Consider the following 23712-nt stretch of genomic DNA (forward strand, 5'->3'; position numbering starts at 1 on the left):
CTATCCCCTGGCAATCTTGGGGCATCAGGCATGGCCCCTTAGAGCCCAAACCTGGAAGTCCTGTGGTTGGGACAATGGCTGTGGCCTCAGTACCAGAGAGGACCCATGACTAGAGCGTGCTTCTCAGGCTGCTATTGCAGGAGATCCTGAGTCCTTGGAATAACCTGGGTAATAGGAGCCCAGCCGAGACCAAGACTGAATGTCCCACCAGTCTGGAAGAGGGGGCTCCCAGTAGGATTTCTGCTTAATTTAAAGGAAATATAGAAAGGAGATATTTTGTGCTGCATATTTTCTTTTATACTTCACATTTTATATTATGGGGAAACCTGCATATTTATTTGTGTATTTGTCTATACCTGTCTTTCCCTTAGCCTGTAATCTTCCTGAGGGCTAGGGATCTCGTGTTCCCCATGGTATGCCCAGTGCCCAGCACATACTCATTAAAGTGTGCAGGCTGACTGGGGGGTCTCCCTGACAGTGGTAGTCTCAGGGAGAAACTGAAGGGGGGCACGTTTGGGACAAGTTACGATTTCGAGAAGACAGCTGTGGAGTGAGGGTGGGGGAAAGTGGGTTTTCGAGGACAATAGTTGAAAGGGAACGGGGAACGCGGAGGCTCAGGTTCCAGGGATCCCAGGGGTCCCTGGTGAGCCCCGCCCCGAACCTTGGTGCCGGCGCGAAGCGACGCAGCGAGGTTTGGCCGCTGTGGGGCGCCGTAGCCCGCGCCGTTGCCAGGGGAACGGGCCCAGCTCCTGAAGAGTTCCATCCTGCCTCGGCCTGGCCTGGCGGGGCTGTACAGCCAGCCCGCTCCAGCCGGTGCCCGAGGACTTGCCCGCCCGGCCTCCGTCGCGCGGCCCGGGATGGGGCCCCGCTCCGGGCTGCGCCACCGCCTGGTCCCGAGGACCATCTCCGTTGTGAGGGTCTGAAGTGCAGCCACCGTGGGAGGGTGGACGGCCAGGCGCGGGGGCTGAACTACCGGGTGACCTTGGCAGGGCCGATCTGGCTCGGTCGACGTGACGCGCAGGTGAGTAGCCCCCACCGCGGTTCTCACCTCGAAACCTGGCATGAGCCACGGGGTTGTGGCTGCAGCCGCCCGGCTGTGCTCTGCGCTCACCTTGGCCTGGAGCCCGCGGCCTGGGCTTCAAGGGACAGGGCAGAACGCGGGGCTTCCTTCTAGTATATATCAGGTTCACATATCTGCATTGAGCAGATACTCAATATACACAGTATTCTCAATACTGTGTGCCAGGGACGGGGTCACTGAGGATTCCAGGAAACGGCACGATCTCCAGAACCCACAGAGTATTAAGGGGGGTGGGGTGGGCAGGCTCCAGATAGACGACTGTGTGATTTTCGCTCGAGATAAGTACTCTGGTGACGTCATGGAGGGGACGGGGGTGGTGTTCTGGCAGGGTCTCCTATAGAAGGTGACTTTGAAGCTAAGACCTGAAGGTTGAAAGGAACCAGAATTGTAAGTAGGGGAAGGGTGTTTCTGGAAGAGGGAAAAGCAAATGCAAAGGCAGCAAAGTACTATTAAGGAACAGAAAGGATGAGGGGAGCATTGAAGGATGCGATGGAGGTTTCAACTTTGTCCTAGAAGCAGGAGGAAACCATTGAAAAGTTTTGATGAATTTGAAGTTTTGCTTCAAAGGAAAAGGAAGCTCACCTTCCTCTGGCTGCTGTGGGCAGTGTCCTTATGACAGGGCACACCAGCAAGTCATTCAAGGGCCATCGTAATTCTGCCAGTCTAACTGTGTCTCCTAGAAGAACTTAGTCTCTCTGAGCCTCAGTGTCTTCATCTGTGAAAGGGGGATGTTATTCTGCATGTTGTTTATGAGAGAGAAAGTGAGAGACCAGTCCATCCGAGACCAATGACAGAGGAGGTCTTTGGGAACAGTTTGAAATGACAGGACCTACCTACCTCAGAGAGTTGTGAGGGCTTATAAGTGCATTCTGTTAAAGTAGTTCCTGGCACAGAAAAAGGTCCCTCCAAATGGCCATTATTACTGAAACTACATTGCTACAGGGGAGCAATGATGGAGGGTTGGATTAGGGTGATGGCAGCAGAGATGGTAACAAATGGTTTAATTTCTTTTATTGAAGGAAAGCTGGATTTAGAGATAGGTGTGGTTTGGTCTTTGCTTTTGTGGAACTGGTGGTTCACCATGGAAGATGGGCTTGTAAACGGATAATCACCATGAGTTGCAATAAAAGCAACATTGGTGCTTACGTTTTTTTTCTTTTGTTTTTCTTACTTTGTTTTGTCACAACTTTGCTCTTAACGACTGTTTCTTGGTGGGTGTTCCTCCAGGCTTGCTCCTACAATCATGTGAGTTGATTTCCTGGTTAAAATCAACAACCGTTGGCTCCTCTCATTGGCCTTTTTTCGTTCCATTGTTACTCCTTCCTTCTTGTCCCCTTTCCCTGGCTAAACCTGAATCCCAAACAGTTGCACTGGTTGCTTCAGGAGGAGAATGGCACAGAAAATGTTTGCACACCACATCAACTCAGGAATGAGTGAGATTTCAGGGTTTTCTTGCTCTAGCATCAGATTTCTGTGTTGTTGTTTATGTGAAAAGCCCAGCCACATCTGAGGCCAGTGACTGGACGGGTCTATGAGAACAGCTTGAAGTTCCAATTTATTTTCTGGGCATTGTCGTGAGGTGCATATCTTAGTCAAACTGGAGCCACTTCCCAGAATTTTAAGGCCAGAGACTTCTCTGGTACCTGGAGGGAATTTTAATAAAGTATTTGCCCAAAACTTCTTTTATAAATGACTTTTTTTGCACTGTAAAACAGTGTGTACCATGCAGCATTTTTTTTTTCCAGCCTCTGTTTAGGTTTTTTTTTTTTTTTTTAATTTTTTTTTTCAACGTTTATTTATTTTTGGGACAGAGAGAGACAGGGCATGAATGGGGGAGGGGCAGAGAGAGAGGGAGACACAGAATCGGAAACAGGCTCCAGGCTCTGAGCCATCAGCCCAGAGCCTGATGCGGGGCTCGAACCCACGGACCGCGAGATCGTGACCTGGCTGAAGTCGGACGCTTAACCGACTGCGCCACCCAGGCGCCCCTCTGTTTAGGTTTAAAGTGGACATCTGTTAAATCTTAGTGAAAATTATTTTATTTTATTTAAAAACATTTAAGTTTATTTTTTTTATCTTGAGAGAGAGAGTGAGCAAGCGAGCTTGGGGGAGGAGAGAGAGAGAGAGAGAGAGAGAGAGAGAGAGAGAGAGAGAGAGAATCCCAAGCAGGCTCCATGCTGTCAGCACAGAGCCCACATGGGGTTTGAACCCATGAACTATGAGATCACAACCCGAGCCAAAACTGACTGAGCCACCCAAGCACCCTTAGTGAAAATTATTTTAAAAGCAGATGCAAGGAAAAGTTGTTTAGAAATATCCATAGACTGGTGCCAGGATGGCTCAGTCGGTTAAGTGTATGACTCTTGATCTCAGCTAAGGTCTTGATCTCAGGGTCATGAGTTCAAGCCCTGCAAGAAAGCAAAAGAAATATCCATAGAAAGTAATTCCTGTAAATCCTCTAGCTTTTCTTAGCAAACAGAAAAGATGGTTGTGAGCAAAACCATCCTGTTGCATGCACCTTCCCTTTGGGTTCTGGAGTCACAGGAAGCTGAGCTGACTTTTGGCTGAGCACTGGAACAGGGTCCTGCCCAGCAACTCCTCTTGTGCTGCCCAGAGGTCTGATTCCAACTTTGACAAGACTCCCAACAGCTCATAGGGAGCTCTGTGGTTCTTCCTCACAGCTCTGCAGTGGAATGATTCAGAGTTGCTTTCGAGAAGTGAGGAAGCACTGAAATAAAACTGAGCACTCTTTTTGCATGGTAGTTAGGTAGGATTTCCTTGTTTGTCAGGTGTGGTACAGGGCTCTGGAGCCCACAAGCACATTTGGTCTACGTGGCAGCCCAGTGGGCCAGGAGGGTAAGAGGTGACACCCCTTAATTATTTATCTGACACATTCTTTTTTTCAAAAGCATTGATGCATATGGTAAAAAAATTTCAAACACTGCACAGTAAAAGCAAGTCTCTTTCACTGCAGCCACTAGATCTTCCCAGAGGCTGTCCCTGTGTTTGCCTTTTTGCATTTCTTTCCAGAGAGAATCTATGCAAATTGGAACATACCCATCCCTGTTTGTTTTCACTTACTTGATATAGCATGTTCTACAACTGCCCACATCTTGCTTTTTCACTTCACTGTGTATCGAAGGTCATTTCATCCCTCATTGTTTTGTATTGTATAGCATTTCATTGTGTGACTGTGCCATAGTTTGTTTACATTTTTTTTTGTTCTTTATTATTGCAAACAAGACTGCTGTGTTTTTGTGTACTTTGTGACTATATGTATATAGTCACATATATATTGTGTACTTTGTGACTATATGTATAAGATAAATACCTAGAAATGGAATGACTGGGCCCAAGGGTATATGTGTTCTAAAGTTTGGTAGACATTGCCAAATTGCCTTCCAGCTACCTTTTTTTTTTTTTAAGTGGGCTTGAACTCATAACCCCGAGACCCAAGAGTTGCATGCTCTAGTGATTGAGCCAGACAGGCACCCCCCAGCTAACTTTTTAAAAAGCTGAGTAAAGAAGACACCCAAAGAGTTGCCTCTGAAATTTGCCTCCGGGTTACCCCATCTGTGAGTGGCAGTGCAGGAACCAGAGCCAGGATCTGTTTCCAAGAGCCTTGTGCTCTTGCCTAGCTCCAACCTGCCTCTCTCCCTTGGTGGCTCAGGTCCCCAGGCCCTCAATCCCCCTCTAAGAGCCCTGTCTCTTCTTCTCTAACCCCATCATTCTACCCTGCCAGGTCAGTGGCCTCCTCCTAAAAAGCCTCTTTAGTAATGAAATTGATTCTTTTCTGAAATCCTCAAACATTTTTCAGGAACACAGGGGTGCCCACAGCCTCTCCAGGGCTAGTATTTTTCACTTTGGTCTGGTTGTTTTGACAACGCCATTCATAAATCTTAGGAAACATTCCTAAATACTTTTTTGGTGGGAGCAGAGGTGGGCAAGAGGGAAGTGGATCAGTCATAGAACTATTCTACAGTTCATAATGAGAACTTGAAATGTTGACTTCCCTCATTTAAATTAGGCACATAAAGTAAGGTAGCCTAACTTTCTTTTGAAAATGCTATTTTAGGGGCGCCTGGGTGGCACAGTCGGTTAAGCGTCCGACTTCAGCCAGGTCACGATCTCGCGGTCTGTGAGTTCGAGCCCCGCGTCGGGCTCTGGGCTGATGGCTCAGAGCCTGGAACCTGTTTCCGATTCTGTGTCTCCCTCTCTCTCTGCCCCTCCCCCGTTCATGCTCTGTCTCTCTCTGTCCCAAAAAATAAATAAATGTTGAAAAAAAATTTTTTTAAAGAAAATGCTATTTTAGGGTTTTAGCATAGGAATGTTAACAGGAAGAGATTAGTGTCATCTTGGCAATGAGCTTTACCTTATTGGGACAAGGGAGGGGGCTATACAGCCCCTCTAGCCCACCTCAGAAGCCAGGTGGGTCCTTGGCTTACCCAAGGTGACCTTTACCCAAAGGTGGCGACTTTTGGCCTTAACACTCCTTGGGACCTCGTCACTCTTGTCTCCATCTCCACCAGTTTAACTCTGTGGTTTGTTCTGTGTCAGCAGAAGGTACATGAAGAAACTTTTACCAAGGCACACATACCTCTCAGCCCACCAGAGATGCAGCTGGAGGCATCGATGGTTTAGGGGACCTTGTGGGCTTGGCCTCCATCTTCTGGCCAATTCTTCCCAAAGCACAAGGCTGCTGGGCTGCTGCCCTCCCTGGGCCAGCCTGCTGTTGTGTCACCTTTCCCTTCTTGCTCGTGCCCTCTTCCCTACTGGACTAGAAGAAAGCTTTCTAAAACACCCACCACCTTTGTGTCGTTCCCCTGCTTTAAACTTCTTATGACTCCTTGTGGCTCTTTCAGTAGTAGCCAGACTTCCTTGCCTGGCCTCCTAAGCCCCATGGGATCTGACCCTTCAGCTCCTCAGGGCTCATCTCCTTCTCTAGATCCCCCCTCCATTCACCCTGTGTTCTGTCACTCTGAATGGCTCACCCTTGTATGACCCATTCACCCACTGCCCTCATGTCTGTCTGGGCCCCCAGAAAGCAAGGCCCTGAAGGCAGGAGCCTGGTCTCATCTGTGTTTATATCTTTAGTGCACACAGGGGGCTGGGCCCCAAAAGTGCTGACTGGGCCAAGGTGTAAATGCACAGGCTGGCCAAGCTGTCCGGGAGCAGAGCCATGCATCTTTCATTCTGGTCTTCTAGAGAAGTGCCAAGAGGGGAAGAAAAGTCAGAGAAGTTCCTGGGTCTGATGACAGTGCTTGGTCCCATCCCTGCCTGAGGCCCTATCTTGGATTCTCTCCTACCTCCCAGCCCTTTTAATCAAAGCCTTTTGGGCCAAAAGAATTTGTAGCCACCAACCCCACAAGGGAAAACGTCATCAGGTAAGAGCTGGCTGGCCCAGGTTTTCCGGGCAGGTGGCATGCCTCCTGGCCAGCTTGGGTGTCTGCTCTGGGGTGCTGCTACTGCTGTACAGGACTCACCCAATAGCACCATTCCCCTGCCCTCTGTCTCACATGAGGGGCACCTCCCTGGGCCAGTTGTCCCCAGGTTTGGAGTCAGAGCCACCCCCAGGCCTCAGATGATGAGTCCTCCCACTTCAGATATTGGGGGGACAGCAGCACTGGGGGTGCCTGTGACCACTGCCACTCTGAGCAGTGGGGACATGTCAGTCATATGCCTCTGCTGCTTTCTTTAAAAACTTCCTCAGGGTGTAGGGCTGCACAGGTGTGAAGATGGCAAAAGGAAAGCTAGAATTTAAGGATCCTAATTCATGGGTTCCCTTCAAAGGAGTTTCCCTGGTGATGGTGTCACTGGAGAACGGATGTGCAAGCCACAGGGATTTGCCCCTGAGCAGAACCACCCACCTCAACTGTATTTACAGGGCTTCACCTAAAGACCTTTGAATTCCCAAAAATCAAGGACAGATTTGCTACCTCTGGGGACATTGAAAATAAAGTGGTACCTGCTTTTTTTTTTTTTAATTACCATTGTCACTTTGATCAAAGGTGAGATGGTTAGAATGACCATCCAGTGGCCCAGCTCTTATGACAACATGTTTCTTGGGACCACTGGTTTAAGAAAGCAGCTTCAACCAATCCCATTACTTTGGAAATTAACCTTGTAAAATATCAGATGCAGCAGCCTTCCTTTGGAGAGATCAGGAGAACCCAGAGGGCTATTTTAAGGGTAATTATAATATCTATCATTTACGAAGCGATTATGTGTCAGGGCTTTACTTACAGTGTTGCTGATCTATACCCAGCACTAGGTAGCCATCCCTACCCCCATTTTTCAAATGAAGAAACAAGCCACTCAGCTAGTAAGTGCAGAGCCAGGACTTGAACCTAAATCTGTTACCTGCAAAGCTGGGGCTCTTTTTTCACTTTTCACTGTTTCTTTTTGAAGACAAAGCAAATGACCAGGGGATTCCAATTGAGTCCCTGGGAGAAAACTAAGGTCATCCCATTTAGCTTTGAGATAAGGCTGGTCAGAGATGAATACGGCGGGCTTGGCTTACAGGAGGCTCTGAGCCTCAGGTGGGATGAAGCAGTGGCTAAGTGTGAATGCCCGGCAGTCAGGGTAATAATAGCCAGTGGCAGGGGGAGCTGGGCAAGAGATATGTCTCTGCATGGTGGCTGTGCAGATCGAAGGCAGGGCAGAGTGGGCCAGATGGCTCTGGGTGGACCAGGATTCCACACCATTTATCGCACCCACATTTCCCTTTATTTCAGATGATTTCAAGTCAGGAAACATTTACTGAGCACCTACTATGTACAAGGTATGTTTTGGGTGCTTGGGGAAGGGCATGTGGGGAGCAGGGGTAAGTGAATCACAGTACAGTTGCTACCCTTAGGGAAAATTGGCATAACAGGGAGCAGATGTGGGGATGACACAGGGTTCCAAGTGGCAAAGTGACTTGCCCATGAAAGACTGAGCATGAGGGCCCCCTGACTCTGTTTGGGGCATCAGGGAAAGCTTCCTGGATTGGTGATGCTTAAAGTGGGCACTGAAGGCCAAATCACATTTTGTTGGGCCAAGATGTGAGGAAGGTGTTCCGGGTAGATGTGCTGAGGGGGGTCTGCTGTACTTTCTGATATAGTCAGACTCCTTGGCCCACAGGCATGGGCTCCTGAAAGGAGAGTCCAGCTGCCAGGGTTTTGTCCCTTACTCCTGGCCATCCCACCAAGAGCTCTGAGTTGGCCTGTCTCCCCAGGTGTGGCGCTGCCTGCCCAGGCGCTAGTCCTCCCTCAGGCCCAGAAGATTCTGGAGGTGGGGCTCTTCCTCCAGTAATGACAGCACACCCTGCCTGCCTTGCATGTGATTTGGGCCTCTAGGCCAGGTCTTAGACTGAAGGATGGTGGGACGGGGGTGGGGGAGTGCTGCCACCTGGTGGTCTGGCTGTGGAGGAGGCCCAGCCTTCTCTGAGCGAGCTCTCAAGTGAGTCAAAGGCCATCAGCCCACTTGTCTCTTCTCAGTGCACTAGGCCCAAATTTACCTAGAGAAACATGGTCTTTTTTGCTGCTGGAAGGAAGCAAGGGGGGATCCTTCCTTCTCTTGCATGCTGGCCCCTCCCCAGCCAAGAAGTTTGAGGCACAGGGGAGATGGTTTAAGGGCTCCCCCACGCCCCATCCCCGCTGTTCTCAGCCTCTCTCCTAAAGGGATTACGTGCTAGCCCAGGGGCAGACACCAGACCCCCTTCTGAGCACCTCTAGTCCATGTTTCCTCTAGCAAAGAGTAAGGGGGCCCTTTCTGACACTTGCATTTGGGCCTCAGGACAGAGGTGACTAACAGAATCAGCATGTGTTCTCATTGCTCTGGCCCCAGCCTGATATTGTTACCAGATGAGAACATGTCTTACTGGGTTTAACTTTGATGGCTGTGGAGACAGCACTTTGAGTAACAGGCAGCCACACTGTGTTCTGAATAAACCCTGGACCCTCCTATCTTGTCCTGGCCAGGGCTGGGGCCAGAGCTTGCTCTGGGGCTTTGAGAAACACTCCACTACCACCTTCCCCCATGGCCTGTCTTCATCATGCTAGGGCCCCAGTTCTTCTGCAGAGTAGCTGGGAGATGACTTCACATCCCGGCCTGCTCTCCACATGGGGCTCTGGGCTCCAGCCCGGGCCTCCTTAGGCTAATGCTTTCTCTACTTTTCCTTCCTCTGGAGATGAACGTCTGCAACAAGCCCTCCAACAAGACAGCCCCTGAGAAGAGTGTGTGGACAGCGCCTGCACAGGCCAGCAGACCCTCCCTGGAGCTGCAGGGCCAGCGGTCCCGCCGGAATGGGTGGAGCTGGCCCCCTCACCCGCTCCAGATTGTGGCTTGGCTGCTGTACCTCTTCTTCGCTGTGATTGGCTTTGGGGTCCTTGTTCCCCTCCTGCCTCACCACTGGGTGCCCGCTGGCTATGCTGTATCCTTGGGAAAGTGTGGGGCTAGTACATGGAAGAACTGGGGCAGTGGATGGAGGAACATGGCAGAGGCCTGAAGCTGGGCTCCAGAGCCCCACAGAGTGCAGGCAGGCCCCCTCTCTGCCCAGGAGCACCAGCTGCCTCCCTGCCTGGTTTCCAGTCCCCATCTGACCCCTCTGCCTGATGGGGTGAGCAGATGGACCTAATGTACCTTGGAGCATTTAAAGCCCACACAGCTAGGAACCTTGTCAACCGAGATACCGCAAGAGTGATCACAGAAGAGAGCCTTAATGTTAATTGTGTCCAGAGCTCGACAAGGGATAGAGAGTAATTATTCCATTTACGAAAGAATCTTTCACTTTTCAAAAAGAGTCATGGTAGAATTCTTTTACATAGTAAGTTTCCTGGTATATTTAAAATGTGGTTTTATGTACAGTCAGATAATTATGCTGTACCCAGGACTGTTTAGGAGCTCATTGGTTTTATAAACCAGACTCTTAGTGTGAGGCTGAGTTGACAAGAGGAGGGATAGAGATGCCGTGGAAACTCGTGGGAACAGTGACAAACACAAACTTGCCTGAGCCCAGTGGTATGACTCCCCCAGCCTTGGCCACAACCCCCAGGAGCCGAGGACATGGCTGCAAGGCTGGGAGATTGGGGTGCAACAGGTGGCTATGTGCCCTTGTCCGGAGGGTGCCCAGAAGAGGGTGCCCTCATGTGTGTTCTTCATGAAAATGATTTCTTGGGCTTCCTGGGGGAGAAGGGCGAGGGTGGGCTAAAGGAGGTTAGCAGAGATTAACTTGAAAGCTCCGGGCATAGGGTCAGCAGCCGAGGTTGGTCACAGCTCAGCCCTTCAGGGGTCAGACAAGGCTGAGCAGCTTCGGCCGGCTCCCCAGTTCTCAGCCTCCTCCTCTGTCTGACAGGAGTCCTGCCTGCTTCGCAGAGGAAAGGAGCACCGAGGGTGTGTGTGTGAGCACCAGAATATGTGAGCCAGAAGTGTGAGTGTGCTTTCTTGGGAAACCACAGAGCCCTTGGCTGGTGAGTGACAAGGACAAACATGTGGAGAAGGACTGTAGAGAAGGTTGTTGTCCTCAGACACCAGCAATATCGCTGGGGGGCTTCCTGGTTCACTAGGACCCAGGGCCTAGTCATCAGCTGTGTAAATGGAACACTGGCCTTTCCCTGAGGGGACCAACAGGACTTAGGCCTTAGTGCTGTTAAGTAGAGTGGTTCGTGAAATATTCCTCCCATGATCTGGAATGGGCATGCCCCTCACTCAGGATTATCTGGGCTTCTACCACCAGGGTACCTGGGAAGCCAGATTCATAACCACGTGGTTGCAGTGAGTACAGTCAGAGCAAAAACAGTAAACAAGAGTAACTAGCATCTGTTGAGCATGTATATGTGCCCGGCACTGTGCCAAGCCCTGTATGTGGATTATATCACTCAATCCTCATAATAATCTATAAGGAAGGTGTTCTCCCCACTTTACTAATGAAGAAGTCAGGGCTCAGAGAGTTTAAGCGACTTCCTGAGGTCACACAGCTGATACCCACCGAGACAAGAAGGGCTGCTCAGGCAACCTGACTCTGAGGCAGTGGGACGATTTAAGGGTTTTGTCCTCTCCACATTCATTCCTTTGGGCAACGTGGAGGCTCACAGAGCCACCAGGATTGGCACTCCCACTTCTAGGCCTGTATGCTTCTCCTTCCTTCCATCAAAGCCACCTTCCTTATGAAAAGTTCCTCAGGGCCCCTGAGGAATGAGGTAGGGCAATGGTGTGTAGCAAGTACCTACCTGGGGCCTGGAAGTGGCCTGGGACCTACCGTTGCAAAGATGAGTAAGACAGGCCCCCAGCCCTGGGGTGCTCAGCCTGCCGCTGGGGGAAAGCCTTGTAGATTAGAGATCATCACATGGTAGGTATGAGGGTAGGAGCCACACAACAGATTATGGGTGTAGGAGGAGGGCTGTCTAGACCAACACCACCGTGGGCTCAGATGCAGATCTGCTATGTGCCCATCCTCCTCTGTGGTCAGCTCTCTGGGTACTCTTGGCTCTGCCCCTTTCCTTCATCATCTATATCCAGTCAGTCATCAAGTTCTGTGGATGTTAGCTCCTAAATAGCTATCAAGCTTGCCCTCATTCCTCCCCACTGCCATCTGCCCCTCTTACCTAGATGACTGTTTTGTTTCCAAATAGGCCTCCCCGCACACACTCTTGGGCCAATCCATCTGTGTCCACCCGTGTTCCTGCAGTAGACTGCCCTTTCAAAATCCAAATCTGATAAAGTTGCTCCCCAGCTTAACATCCCATAATGGCTTCTTCCTGTCTTAAGAAATGATGTTCAAGATCCTCAGGACTCTTCATGTTCTGGGTTCTGTCCATCTCCCCAGCCTCTTACATTATTTCCTCTGACACCACTGGTCTCTTGGCTGGAAGGCTCTTGACTCTCTCCCTACCCGAACACCCAGCTAAATAAGAAGTCCAGAACCGGCAGCCCACAGGCCTGTTTGGCCTACAGATTTTCTTTTCTTTTCTTTTTTAAAGTAGGCTCTATGCCCAGAGTGTGGCTTGAACTCACGACCCCAAGATCAAGAGTCACACGCTCAACCAACTGAGCCACCCAGCTGCCACCAGATTTTCTTTTTTATTAAAAAAATTTTTTAATGTTTATTTATTTTTGAGAGACAGAGAAGGAGCGTACACACACACGAGTGAGGGAGAGGCAGAGAGAGAGAGACAGATCCGAAGCAGGCTCCACGCTGACATCAGAGAGCCCAATGTGGGGCTCAAACTCAAGGAACTGTGAGATCATGACCTGAGCTGAAGTCAGACGCTTAACTGACTGAGCCATCCAGGTGCCTCCAGATTTTCTTTTTTAATTGGGGGACAGTTAACACACAAAATGGACAGTCTTAAGTGTTCCTTTAGCAGGTGTATTTTAAGAATTATTTATTTTTTGTCAACATTTAAAAAATGAGACCTCATAAAAATCCAGATTTCTAGTTCCTTTTCAAAAGTTAGAATATGGTGGTGTGTGCCCTTATTCTAGCATGGCAGCAATGAGCTGAGCTGGAACCACACACCAGCCACCCCTCTGGCCGGGACTCTACTTGGTCCCAGTACCCAGCCAAGCCCCTCCTATTTACATTATCTGTTCCTCTCTAAGTCTCAGCTGAGATGATGCTTCATCGGAGCAGCTTTCCGGATCCCTTCAGATTAGATGAGGTTACTCAGTTGTAAATTCACCTGGTCCCATGAACGTCCTTCATTGTAATCAACCCATTATTTGATTAACATATGTGTTTCCCATCAGACTGTAGGCTCCTTGGGGCGAGGGCCCAAGTCTGTCTTGCCCCTGGCATAGCCCTCAGAGCTTGGCGCAGAGAAAGACCTGAGTGAACAGTCAAATGAATGAACCAGGGAGTGGTATGGGAGGAGTGTTGGAGCAGAAAACTAAATGTTTGCCTACATTCAGTGTGTCTGAAGAGCGGCTGGAATGGTGAGGAGTAGTGGGTGGTGATATCAGACAGGTGTGACAGGAGCCAGAGCAAGAGAAGCCTTGGCACTGAACAGAACAGTAAACTTTAACTTGAGAGCCATCGAGAGCCACTGTAAAAATTGAAGCAGGCAAGGCTTTATTTAAGCTATTCAGTGCTCATTTTGGGATCAAGTGAAGGGCAGGCTCAAGGCCACTGAGGCCAGAGGAACAGAGTCAGGAGACTGTGGAGTACCCAGGGAAGAAGTGAAGGCCTGACCCACAGCCAGGGCTGTCTGGCCTTCGTGGGCTGTGGTCCTCGTGTTCAGCGGTCCTCGTGTTCAGCTGTGGTGTAGCATATTAGGGCAGAGCCTGGCTCACACAGACATGTATGGAAATTTGGCTTCTGGGAGGAGGAGGAAGAAGGAAAAAGGAGGTTAGGCAGCCGACTGATGGAGGGATGAATGATGGAAGGATATGAGGTCTGCCTGGTTAGCAAGAGGACAGATGGAGGGAGGGAGGGCAGATGGCTGTCTGGAACCTATTGGTGAATTTTTACAAATGTAGACTTTGCAGCAAATTGTCAGGACACTCGTCCCCTGCATTTGTTCTATTCACTGAGCAGATAGGTCCTGGATGATCTGTGTTTCAGCCCCAGGAATTAGCCAGGCTGCCCCTGGCCAGGCGCTGAATATGTCAAGCCATCCCAGAATCCTCAGCCCTAGGGCTCCAAGTACCTGAACTCCAGTCAGGGAGGCGGTGGGTATATTGGACCCTACCTACAAGTGATTCTCCATCTGGCCCAGCTGCTGAGAAAGGATGGCTGCTTCCCTCTCAGATCCGAATTCCTATGAAGGCAAGAGAAACAAACTTAGAACTTATATTTTGGGTCCTTGGGCCTTAGAGGATAATCTCTTTCAGTCTCATTTCACCATTTAGAATCTGAAACCAGATCAGATTCCAACGTCAGACCAGCCTATGGCCTGTGCCAGGACTGGAGCAGTGAGGCCAGGGCCCTGTGGTTGGGCCGCTCAGCGACAGTAGGCAGTGCCTTGTGAGCTCCATTACCAGATGGCTCCTCTCTTCCATCTGGGGCATGGGTATGCTGAAGAGGTCTTTCAAGGAAGCTCTTGTGGGGCTGGAGGTAAGAGGTGGCACAGGCAGAGAGTCTCTGCATGAGGGAGTCATATGGAGGTGGAGAGCTGCTACCTGGCCCTGGAAAGTGGGGAAGAGGGGCTTCCAGCCAGCAGAGTGTGGAGTGAGTCTTTAACCTTCTGGGCCAGTGCATGGGCGCCATCTTTGCCGGCCACCTTGTGGTTCACCTGACTGCTGTCTCCATCGATCCAGCAGATGCCAATGTGAGGGACAAGAGCTATGCAGGCCCCCTGCCCATTTTCAACCGCAGCCAACATGCACACGTCATTGAAGACCTGCATTGCAACTTGTGCGATGTAGATGTGTGAGTGAGTGTGGACTGAGGGTGTGTGTGGGTGGTGATTGTGCCCCGGGGAACTGCCAGCGTACGTTCAAGGCGGAGAGGGGCATGCCCAGGGCTTTATAGTTATGCTGATGCCTCAGAAACCTCGTGTTTTACACAGTCAAGAATCTTGACAGAGTGACAGAGAATTGGGTGAAGGAGATTGGAAACAGAAGATGAGGAATGGCACTTCCAACAGTTACAGTAGGAGACACTTGGCACTGCCACAGACTTTTCTACTGACTGACTCTGCCAGTGACTCCCCTGCCCCCATCTCTCACAAGCATTCCCAGATAGGGACGGGGATGGGCACTAATGCTTGAGTACTTACTATGTGCTAAGTGCTTATGAACAACCCTGCAGGGTGGGCAGCACCTCACCTCACAGAAGAGGAAGTGTCCAATGCTTATATGGGAGCCCAGTGCTCCCATATGACCTATGCCTGAGGTCATATGGCTATTGGGTAGCAGAGCTAGATTCACAATCCAGCCTGCCTGGCCCCCAAGCCCATACTGTTATCCTCAGTTACCCATAAGGAATCTGAAGCCCAAAGAGGCCAAGTGACTTACTCCAGATCATGCTGCTAGTGGGAAGGACAGTCAGAATTTGCAGAGCCCATGCCTCCTTGGCTGTTCTGGACTGCCTCCCTAGGTCCCTCCCTACTCTCCTGGAGCTTCCAGCCTCAGGCAGGGGATTGGGGATGGCAGTATGGTCCAAGGCTAGCTCTACATTTCTAATCTTAATGTTCACAGCCTGTTGAAGGGGTATGTCCCCAGGACAGAGAAAGAGGCAATGGCATTAAGGCACTGAGGAGTTTGGTGTCTGATCATCCTTTCCTTCACTAGGCACCAGTCAGTGCATTGCTCTTAAGTGGATGCTGTGGCAATGGCTGCCCACTCTGTTCTGTTCTGGGGAAGGGGCTGCAGCTCACTCTCCCACACCCCTTTGGGCTTGCATTCCTAATGTGGCCTCACCTCCTCTGACCCCCTGCAGCACACTGCTGTTCACCCAGATGTCAGCTTGCTCCTCTTCCTTTGGCTCCCTTTGGGTTAGCCTAGACAGACTTTTTCTGGCAGAGGTTTTCTGGAAGAATGCCAGTAAAATTCCCATAGACTGGCAGGGAAATAGGGACTCAAAAAATGGAGATGTCAGAAAAAGCAACGCAGGCGCCGGACCCAGCAGCCTTGCTCTCTTCTGCTACTTGGTGCCACACCTGCATCGTCTCCTGGCTTGGCGCAGGGGTCCTTGCTTGGAAAAGAAGCCCCATTTCCGTTTCATACCACCATCACGCAGGTGCGCAATCCCTTAGCGGTTAAGTGTAATGCCTCCCAACCCCTCTACCTCCTACCCTGGCTCTTCAGAAGCCAGACCTCCTGTGGGTGCTCTGCTTCGCAGTGCCACCAGAGGGCGTGCGCGCTCCCCGTCGCCGTTTCCAGGTTCCGGTGGAGTGCGGGGTGGGTAACGCGCTCCAGGCCCGGCGTTCCGGTCTTCCGTGGCCCCAGCCAGGCCGGTGGCGAAGTGCGGGAAAAGCTAGCCGACCGCCTTGTGCCCCTCCACCCCCTCCCGCAGGAGCGCTCGCTCCAAGCACTGCAGCGCCTGCAACAAGTGCGTGTGCGGTTTCGACCACCACTGCAAGTGGCTCAACAACTGCGTGGGCGAGAGGAACTACAGGTGAGAGCGCGGCACGGGCCGCAAGGGTGCCTGCGGATGCACGGGTCCGAGTGTGAGCCAGGAACCCTGAGCTTGCATATGAGGCGGGGCAGGGGGCGGGGGGTGCGGTGCTCCGTGGACCTGTGCGCTGGTGTGCATTAATGTGTTGGTCTGAGGGTGATGCTCCTGATGGCTGCCACCTGGGACTGCTGAGGGAAGGTTTGGGGGCTTTCTCCTGTGGGTCCACAGAATGGTGGGAAGCCTACTGGGGTGGCTGCCCAAACTGATCTTTGCCCTAAGTCATTGGCTTCGTGAGGAGTTGGGGCTGTGGGGTCAGAGGCCTGGCTCCCCTCCCAACCATGGGCCCTTCTGAGTTCTGGGCCCCTATCCAGCTGGAGCACCTGGGTGCTGACAGCTGCCCACGGCTGGGCCCAGGCTCTTTCTACACAGTGTGGCATCTGCTTTACTGGGTGTCCTGCTCCTCGTGCTGGTGGCCACTTATGTCTTTGTGGAGTTCTTTGTCAACCCCATGCGGCTGCGCACCAATCGCCACTTTGAAGGTCAGTCCCGGCTCCAGGCCCACTTCCACCTTCCAACCCTGGGCCTGTCCTAGTCATTGGTCACAGCCCGGATGAGCAGTCTGCCTGTGCCTTGCAGTCCTGAAGAATCACACAGATGTGTGGTTCGTGTTCCTGCCCGCTGCCCCTGTGGAGACCCAGGCTCCTGCCATCCTAGCCCTGGCTGCCCTACTCATCCTTCTGGGCCTGCTTTCCACAGCCCTGCTTGGCCACCTGCTGTGCTTCCACATTTATCTCAGTAAGTCCCCCAGCCCCCACTCACATGTATCTATACCTGCCTTGCGGTGGATAGGGGTCCCTAGCCTGCAGGGAGGTACCACTTGGGCCGTAGAACCCTGAAGCCATGCTCCTTTTTCAGTATTGGCTTTTGATGGTGGCCTGGTCTCACTTAATGGATTAGTGTATATGGGGACAGTAGTTTTCAGGCTGGGGCTGGGTACCCTCCCTTACCTTCTGAACTCTAGGATCCCCTTTCCACTGCACTGAGCCCTCTCCTCACCCCCTCAGTGTGGCACAAGCTCACCACCTATGAGTACATCGTGCAGCATCGCCTGCCACAGGAGGCAAAGGGGGCCCACAGGGAGCTCGAGTCATGTCCCCCCAAGATGCGGCCCATTCAGGTATAGAAGTCGCCCAGAGGGCTGAGGGGATGGGAGATGGGGCCTGGGTGTGGGAGGGGTGGTAGCTGTGCAGCAAGCAGCAATGAGACAGGGCAAAGGAAAGCAGGCCTGGAATCACAGTTGGAGCAGGGGAGCACCTGGAGGCAAGAGGGGCAAGGCCAAGCCTGTACTAAACACATGTCTGTTTGCTCAAGTGTGAGCACAGCCAGAGGAAGCCCCGTGTTTTCCCGACCCCATGTACATGCCTGTCTGGGCTCCGAGTATGTGCTGGAGGGCATGAGATGTGGGAGCTTGGAAGCGGGCAGGTTGGGGCTGCAGAAGAGAGATGGGTCAGCGACTGGGTCACCAGGATGGAGATGTCAATTCTCTCTACCCGTGACCCTGAGACCTTAGACTCATCACCTTCTTTAATCCTTAAAAGAGCCCATGAGGCAGGTAATATAACTGCAACCGTGTTGCAGATGAGCCTAACGCTGGGTCTGCGAAGAGTTAAAGTCCCTACACTCTGAAGCAGGAACCCTGTAGCCCAGCTACTGACCAGTCTATCCCCATTCCCACGCCCCATGGCTTCCTGAGGTCAGCAGCTGGAGGTGGGGGTGGTCCAGTTCTTGGAGCCCCCAGGGACTGGGAAGGCAGGGGGCCCAGGCAGGCCTTGCTGGGAAGGCTGAACTCTGGATCCCAAGTCCTCATGGCAACTAGACACAAACACAGGCTGGTGGGCGGGTTGGGAGAAGGCTTGGGACCCGGCCTCTCCTGTTCTCATTGCCAGGGGTAGGGCCTGGGAGGCCGGGGGGAAGTGTTGACTTTTGGTGGTGACCCCCCTGCCACACCACTATGTACACACACTGGTGCCTGGCATTGAACCCTTGTAAGTGCAGTGGCAGCTATCCTCGGAGTGGGCATCCCCTAGGCAGGAGACTTTCTCAAGCTTCATAGTCATTACCCACTGAGGCAGGACTGGTCCTAAGATGCTTAGACTACAGGGATCTAGGCCCCTGCCCTGTAGTCACTGCTTGCCTAGGCTTTGGAGTCAGGTGTGCCAGCAAGGGCATTTAATACCATCTGTATGTGACCTGAGGGAGACCTCCCCAGGAAGAGGAGGGATGTGTTTGTCCCATTGCACAGAGGAGAGTTCTGAGGCTGAGAAGTGCCATTTACCATTCAGGAATGTGCACTTTTTTTTTTTTTGGTCAAATTTTTATTTAAATTCTAGTTAACATATAATGTAATATTGGTTTCTGGAATAGAATTTAATCACTTACATACAACATCCAGTGCTAATCATAAGTGCCTTCTTAATACCCATCATCCATTTAGCCCATCCCCTACCCACCTCCCTCCATCAACGCTGTTTGAGGAATGTATACATTTAAAAAAATTTTTTTAACTTGTTTTATTTTTTAAAGTTTACATCCAAATTAGTTAGCATGCAGTGCCACAATGATTTCAGGGGTAGATTCCTTAGTGCCCCTTACCCATTTAGCCCATCCCCCCTCCCACAACCCCACCCGTAACCCTCAGTTTGTTCTCCATATTTATGAGTCTCTTCTGTTTTGTCCCCGTCCCTGTTTTTATATTATTTTTGTTTCCCTTCCCTTATGTTCATCTGTTTTGTCTCTTAAAGTCCTCAGATGAGTGAAGTCATATGATTTTTGTCTTTCTCTGACTAATTTCACTTAGCATAATACCCTCCAGTTCCATCCACAGAGTTGCAAATGGCAAGATTTCATTCTTTTTGATTGCCGAGTAATACTCCACTGTATGTATATGTGTGTGTGTGTGTGTGTGTGTGTGTGTGTGTGTGTGTGTATATATATATATATATACCACATCTTCTTTATCCATTCATCCATCAGTGGACATTTGGGCTCTTTCCATACTTCTGCTATTGTTGATAGTGCTGCTATAAACATGGGGGTGCATGTGTCCCTTCGAAACAGCATACTTGTATCCCTTGGATAAATGCCCAGTAGTGCAATTGCTGGGTCGTAGAGTAGTTCTGTTTTTAGTTTTTTGGAGGAATGTACACATTTTGAAGCTGAGAGAGGATCCTGGGGACAGCTGTGATGAAGGGAAGGGGGTTTGAATGGGGATACCCTGGTATACCCTCAGATTTCCCCAGCTGGCTAGGACCTGGCTCCTGTCCCACCCTGGCCCCTCAGCCTTCTGGGACCATCCTCTAACTGCTGCTCATCCCACCCTGCCTTGCTTCTGGAGCCCAGGGGCACCAAGAAATGCTTTGCCCCTCTTTGCTGGGCCCTGGAGGGGTGCCGAGTCCATACTGGGGGAAGAGAAAAGATGGGGGAGGCCAGATTACCGTGAGGTCCCAGTCATTACCTTGAGGTTCTAGTTCTTGTGACTGGCCTCTGAACACTTCTTTCCCAGTGCTCCTTTCCTGAGGCTGGCGCCCCCACACTACTTTACAAAGGGCTAGTCTGGGCCTTGGTTGGGCATGAGACTTACTCTGGGCTTCAATCTCTGCATCTGTGCAGGCAGCCCATGGCCAGCTGGGCTCTATCCCCCAGATCTTCCAGGGCCCTGAAGGCAGCCTCCCCACCCCCACCCTGAGCAGGAATGCGGGAGGGGCCCCACTCTGGAGCCGTTGCCCCCAAACATAGGCTTGTTTTAGAGACGGCGTTGCTGTTACAGTGTCATCTCTGCATTAGTCAGGACGCCTCGGTCTCCATGGAAACAACTGTTGAACAGGCGACAGCTGTCCCGGTGCCCCCCCCTGCCCCCCCCCCCCCACCGGTAGGGGTACAGCATCATCCTGGCTCTGCCCTATACCCTCCACACCCCACCAGGGTTGGCTTTTTCCTCGCTTTTGTCTCCTCACCTGTAGTCCTTATGAGCGTCCTTTGTGCTCAGTGGCAGGCTTAGGCCACTTCTGTGTCCTCCTGGCTTCAGGTCCCCTCACTTTCAGGGGTTGGTGCTGCCACTACAATGTCACTGTGAGGATCAGTGACTAAAGTAGACACAGAACTTGCCCATAAGCCTGGTCCCAGATGGGGGCTGTGGTGCTGTTTTTTCCCACCTCTTAACTGCCTTCTCTTTTGGGGTGGGGGAGACCTCACATGGTCCCACTAGTTCCCCCACCCAGGTAGCTAAGATTGTGGCTGGTACCCTGAGGACTCAGCTCCCATCCAGTCATGCACATAGCCTCAGGTGCACACCCCAGCGTATGAATGTCTGGCCAGTCTCCCAGCCAGGGAAACAATCAGGGAGACTAGAGCCCTGGGAGGAGCAAGAAGTAGGAGGGTTGCTCTGAGAGCCTTTTCCCCACCACCCACCTTGGCAGAGCAGACTGAGTACATTGGACCTATGAGGCTGGGGGTTCTCTGGAGGAGGTAGTTTGACTAGATGAAGTGAGGAAGATGGTAGGGATGGGGTAAGGCCCGGAAATGGGTGTTTTAAGCCTCAGCCTACAGAGGGGTTTTCCCAGCATAGCTGGGAAGCCTGGAGGACAGTCGGAAACCTCTGTGCCCAGACCTCCCACAGAGACCAGTGAGAAGTGGGGTATTGTGTACAGGATGGGGTGTCGGATACAGGATGGGGTGGGCTCAGGACCCAGAAGGCCTTGGATCCACACCTGGCCCCAGCCTCCCTGACCCCCACCTTCCCCAGGAGATGGAGTTCTACATGCGGACCTTCAGCCATGTGCGCCCAGAACCCCCTGGCCAGGCCAGGCCTGCCACCGTGAATGCCAAGTGAGTGCAACCTGGGCATGTGCCACCTGAACATCTCTCATTGGCATGGCAGGGACATCCAAGGTGGGAGAAAAGGGGTAGGTCAAGGCCAAAGTATAGGTCTGGGTCCAGCCTGGCATGCCCTTGGACAAATCAATGCCCCTTTCTGTGTGCTAGGAAGGGTGCCTTATTTCAGAACATCCAGAGGGGTGGGATTTGAGGAAACAATGGGCATCCAGCACTTACCCTTCCACTTCCCCTTAGTCTTTCTCAGTTCCTTGCCACCCGAGGCCAAATGGAGCCCCCCCAACCCTCCTCCCCAGAGACTCTGCCTCCCCGGATCCGACCCCAGGTGAGGGGGACTGTGCTGGGCCCATGAGGAAGGGTATGGGAAAGAAGCCTCTACCCTGCCCCACTCCTCTCCTTCTTTGGGTGAAGTGGGGTTTGGGGAAGGGGCACTCAGGGTCCCCATGTCTCTGCAGAAAAAGAGGAAGCGGCGTGTGTATAAGGTGCCAACCTCTGGCACCTCGGATCGGGAATCGCCGCTGCCCAGGCTGTCGGGTGAGTGTCCCTTTCTGACCAGATCCTGAAGTCCGAGGGAAGGAAAGGTAGGGCCCTGAGAGTGTCACAGTCCTAAGTTTCACATTTTCCTCCATCCACGCAGGGCCCAGGGGCCCAGGTCGCAGCTCCAGCTCATCAGATTCCGCGGGCGCCAGCCCAGTGCATGCCACTGGACCTGCAGGCGCCTACCACTCGGCGTCAGCAGAGTCCATGGATGAGATTCCAGTGGCGCAGACACGCCTGGGCAGCGCTGCTCTGGCCACCCCTGGAGGCAGGGGCCGAGAGCCGGGGCTGGCGCTGCAGGTGCGTGCGCCCGCTGTTTTCGTGAGCCCAAGCAGCGGCGAGCCCGGGGCGCGGGGCGGTCCAGAGACCGGCCTACCTTAGCAGGGCGGAGAGGCAGGAGGGCCAAGGAGGACCGGCCATCCCGACTCTCTATGCAACACCCCCACCCTTGCCGCACCGAGTGCACTTTAGGGGCCCCTATGGCCAGCGGGATGGGTCCCCTTCTCCCATGACTCAGCAATACCCCCTCCCCCCCAACCGGCCATGATGCTCCAATAAACTTTTTTTTTTTTTTTAATGCTTTTGCGGACTTAGTGCATACTTCTTAATGGCAAGGGCCATAGGCCCTCCTGGAACTGGACCATTGTCAGTCGGTCTAGGGGCAGAGGGTAGGATGAGCCCCCTCATACACTGAGTGGCCACCTAAGTTGTCATATAGAGAGGTACACGAGGACCTAAGGTGCTCAGGTACAGGGCCCCCGTTGTGAAAAGTCCTGGAAGGCTGCCTGGAGGAGGTTATTTGTCTTGAAAATAAGGTTTATACTTGAAAGGGAAAACAGGCTTTGGGATCCGGAGGCAGCAGAGGGGGCAGGGACTGTGAGGCCGACACCGGGGTGGAGTGGGAATAGAAGACCCCAGAAGTCTTTAAACTTCTTCCTGATGTTGGGATTACTGTTGGTGGGCTTGGGGATTCGTGATTAGTGCATTGGTCCCTCCTGCTCTCAGTGCTTTTGAGTTGTGGCCTGGGGATGCCACACGTTATTGGGAGAGCTGTGGCCTTGAGCCAGCTCTAGAACCCACTGCCATTGATAGGAAGGGTTTTCTCGCTCCTCTGCCAGCCCTCTGCCCCCCCCCCCCCCCCCCCCCCCCCCCCCCGCTCTCGCTCCTGTTCCCAAACGGCCTTCGGTTGCCGCTCTGGGAATCTTCATCTTCCCTCTGGAGGTAGGGGCCTGCCTTGAACTTTGGGCAAAGCCCCAGATGAGGCTCTTTTCCCGTTAGGGGTTCATCCGAGGACGTCCAGAACTGCGGAGGGCTGGTCTCCAACGGGCGTGAAGGCCGTGGAGCTGCCCTGCGAGCTGCGGGGATGATATCGCAGCAGCTCCGCCCCCGCTGAGCGCAGAGGGGGAGGGGTCCGGTGGGTGGGGCTAGCGTGACCTTGGTCATTCTCCCGCCGAGACAGCCCTGGGGGTGGGACTCGCCGTCTCTATGGAGACCGAGAAACAGGGGATAATACGGCGGAACCGCCCAGGCTGCAGTCCCTCCCTGGAGCCGGCAGGGAGCAGAGCTGCGGAGCCGCCTTGGTCTCCCGCGTCCGTCGGTCCATTCTTGCGTCCTTCTGTCCATCGAACGAGCACAGTAGGAGCAGCCACGAGGTAGAAGGTAAGAGACTACAGCGCCGACCACTCTAATCAGTATCCTGCACAATAAGGAAGAGGGTGGGGTGGGAGCGCCCTGGAAGGGGTCCCAACCCCAGATGGTACCGAACTGAGGACACCAGCTGAGCGGCCCTGCCCTGGGCCCCAAGCGTTCCTCCCCCACCTCCTTGCCCTGCTGATTGATGACTCCAGCTGTCCCAGTGGGAGTCCGCGGGTGGCCCCAGTTCTTGGGTGTGGCCGCTCCATCCTTGGCCTGCAGACTCCTGGGACTATGGCCTGCGACCTGGCTCCACCTAATCAGTACCAAGAATCCTTTCTTCCCATAACAGGAGTGAGCACTGGATGCAGGATCCTGTCAGTCAGTCTGGGACAAGTATCTGTGCCCCAAAACCTCCCCGAGACTTTACAGTTGGGTGGCGTCTCTGGATCTGTAGTGGGAGGTTGGAGTGTAGAGAGAGGGAAGAGGAGTGCTGTGTGAACCTGGGATTGTGGGTCCATAGAGTCGCGACAAT

At 52.5% G+C, this 23712-nt stretch overlaps 1 protein-coding gene across 3 annotated transcripts; it reads left to right on the forward strand.

Annotated features, from left to right (window-relative positions):
- The first annotated feature begins 723 nt into the window (after positions 1-723).
- On the forward strand, positions 724-23205 carry ZDHHC1 (zinc finger DHHC-type containing 1). 3 transcript variants are annotated; one of them, XM_047835083.1, is made up of 13 exons: positions 725-1021; positions 7816-7862; positions 9252-9494; positions 14254-14429; positions 16017-16118; positions 16533-16657; positions 16755-16913; positions 17183-17295; positions 20920-21002; positions 21246-21333; positions 21464-21542; positions 21646-21845; positions 23074-23205. In XM_047835083.1, the coding sequence occupies exons 2-13, from the start codon at positions 7854-7856 to the stop codon at positions 23182-23184; spliced, it is 1488 nt and encodes a 495-aa protein (XP_047691039.1). In that variant the 5' UTR covers positions 725-1021; positions 7816-7853; the 3' UTR covers positions 23185-23205. The 3 variants fall into 3 exon arrangements, with proteins under 3 accessions (XP_047691040.1, XP_047691039.1, XP_047691041.1); XM_047835084.1 differs by lacking the exon at positions 23074-23205 and having other exon boundaries at positions 724-1021; positions 16737-16913; positions 21646-22122; XM_047835085.1 differs by lacking the exon at positions 23074-23205 and having other exon boundaries at positions 726-1021; positions 21646-22122.
- Positions 23206-23712: the final 507 nt, after the last annotated feature.

This window comes from Prionailurus viverrinus, chromosome E2 (assembly GCF_022837055.1).
Source record: "Prionailurus viverrinus isolate Anna chromosome E2, UM_Priviv_1.0, whole genome shotgun sequence".
NCBI lineage: Eukaryota > Metazoa > Chordata > Mammalia > Carnivora > Felidae > Prionailurus > Prionailurus viverrinus.

Coding starts and splice junctions, on each gene's coding strand:
- ZDHHC1 (XM_047835083.1), top strand. Junction 16,914..17,182: donor GTGCTTCCACATTTATCTCA/GTAAGTCCCCCA, acceptor TCACCCCCTCAG/TGTGGCACAAGCTCACCACC. Junction 21,003..21,245: donor CCTGCCACCGTGAATGCCAA/GTGAGTGCAACC, acceptor ACTTCCCCTTAG/TCTTTCTCAGTTCCTTGCCA.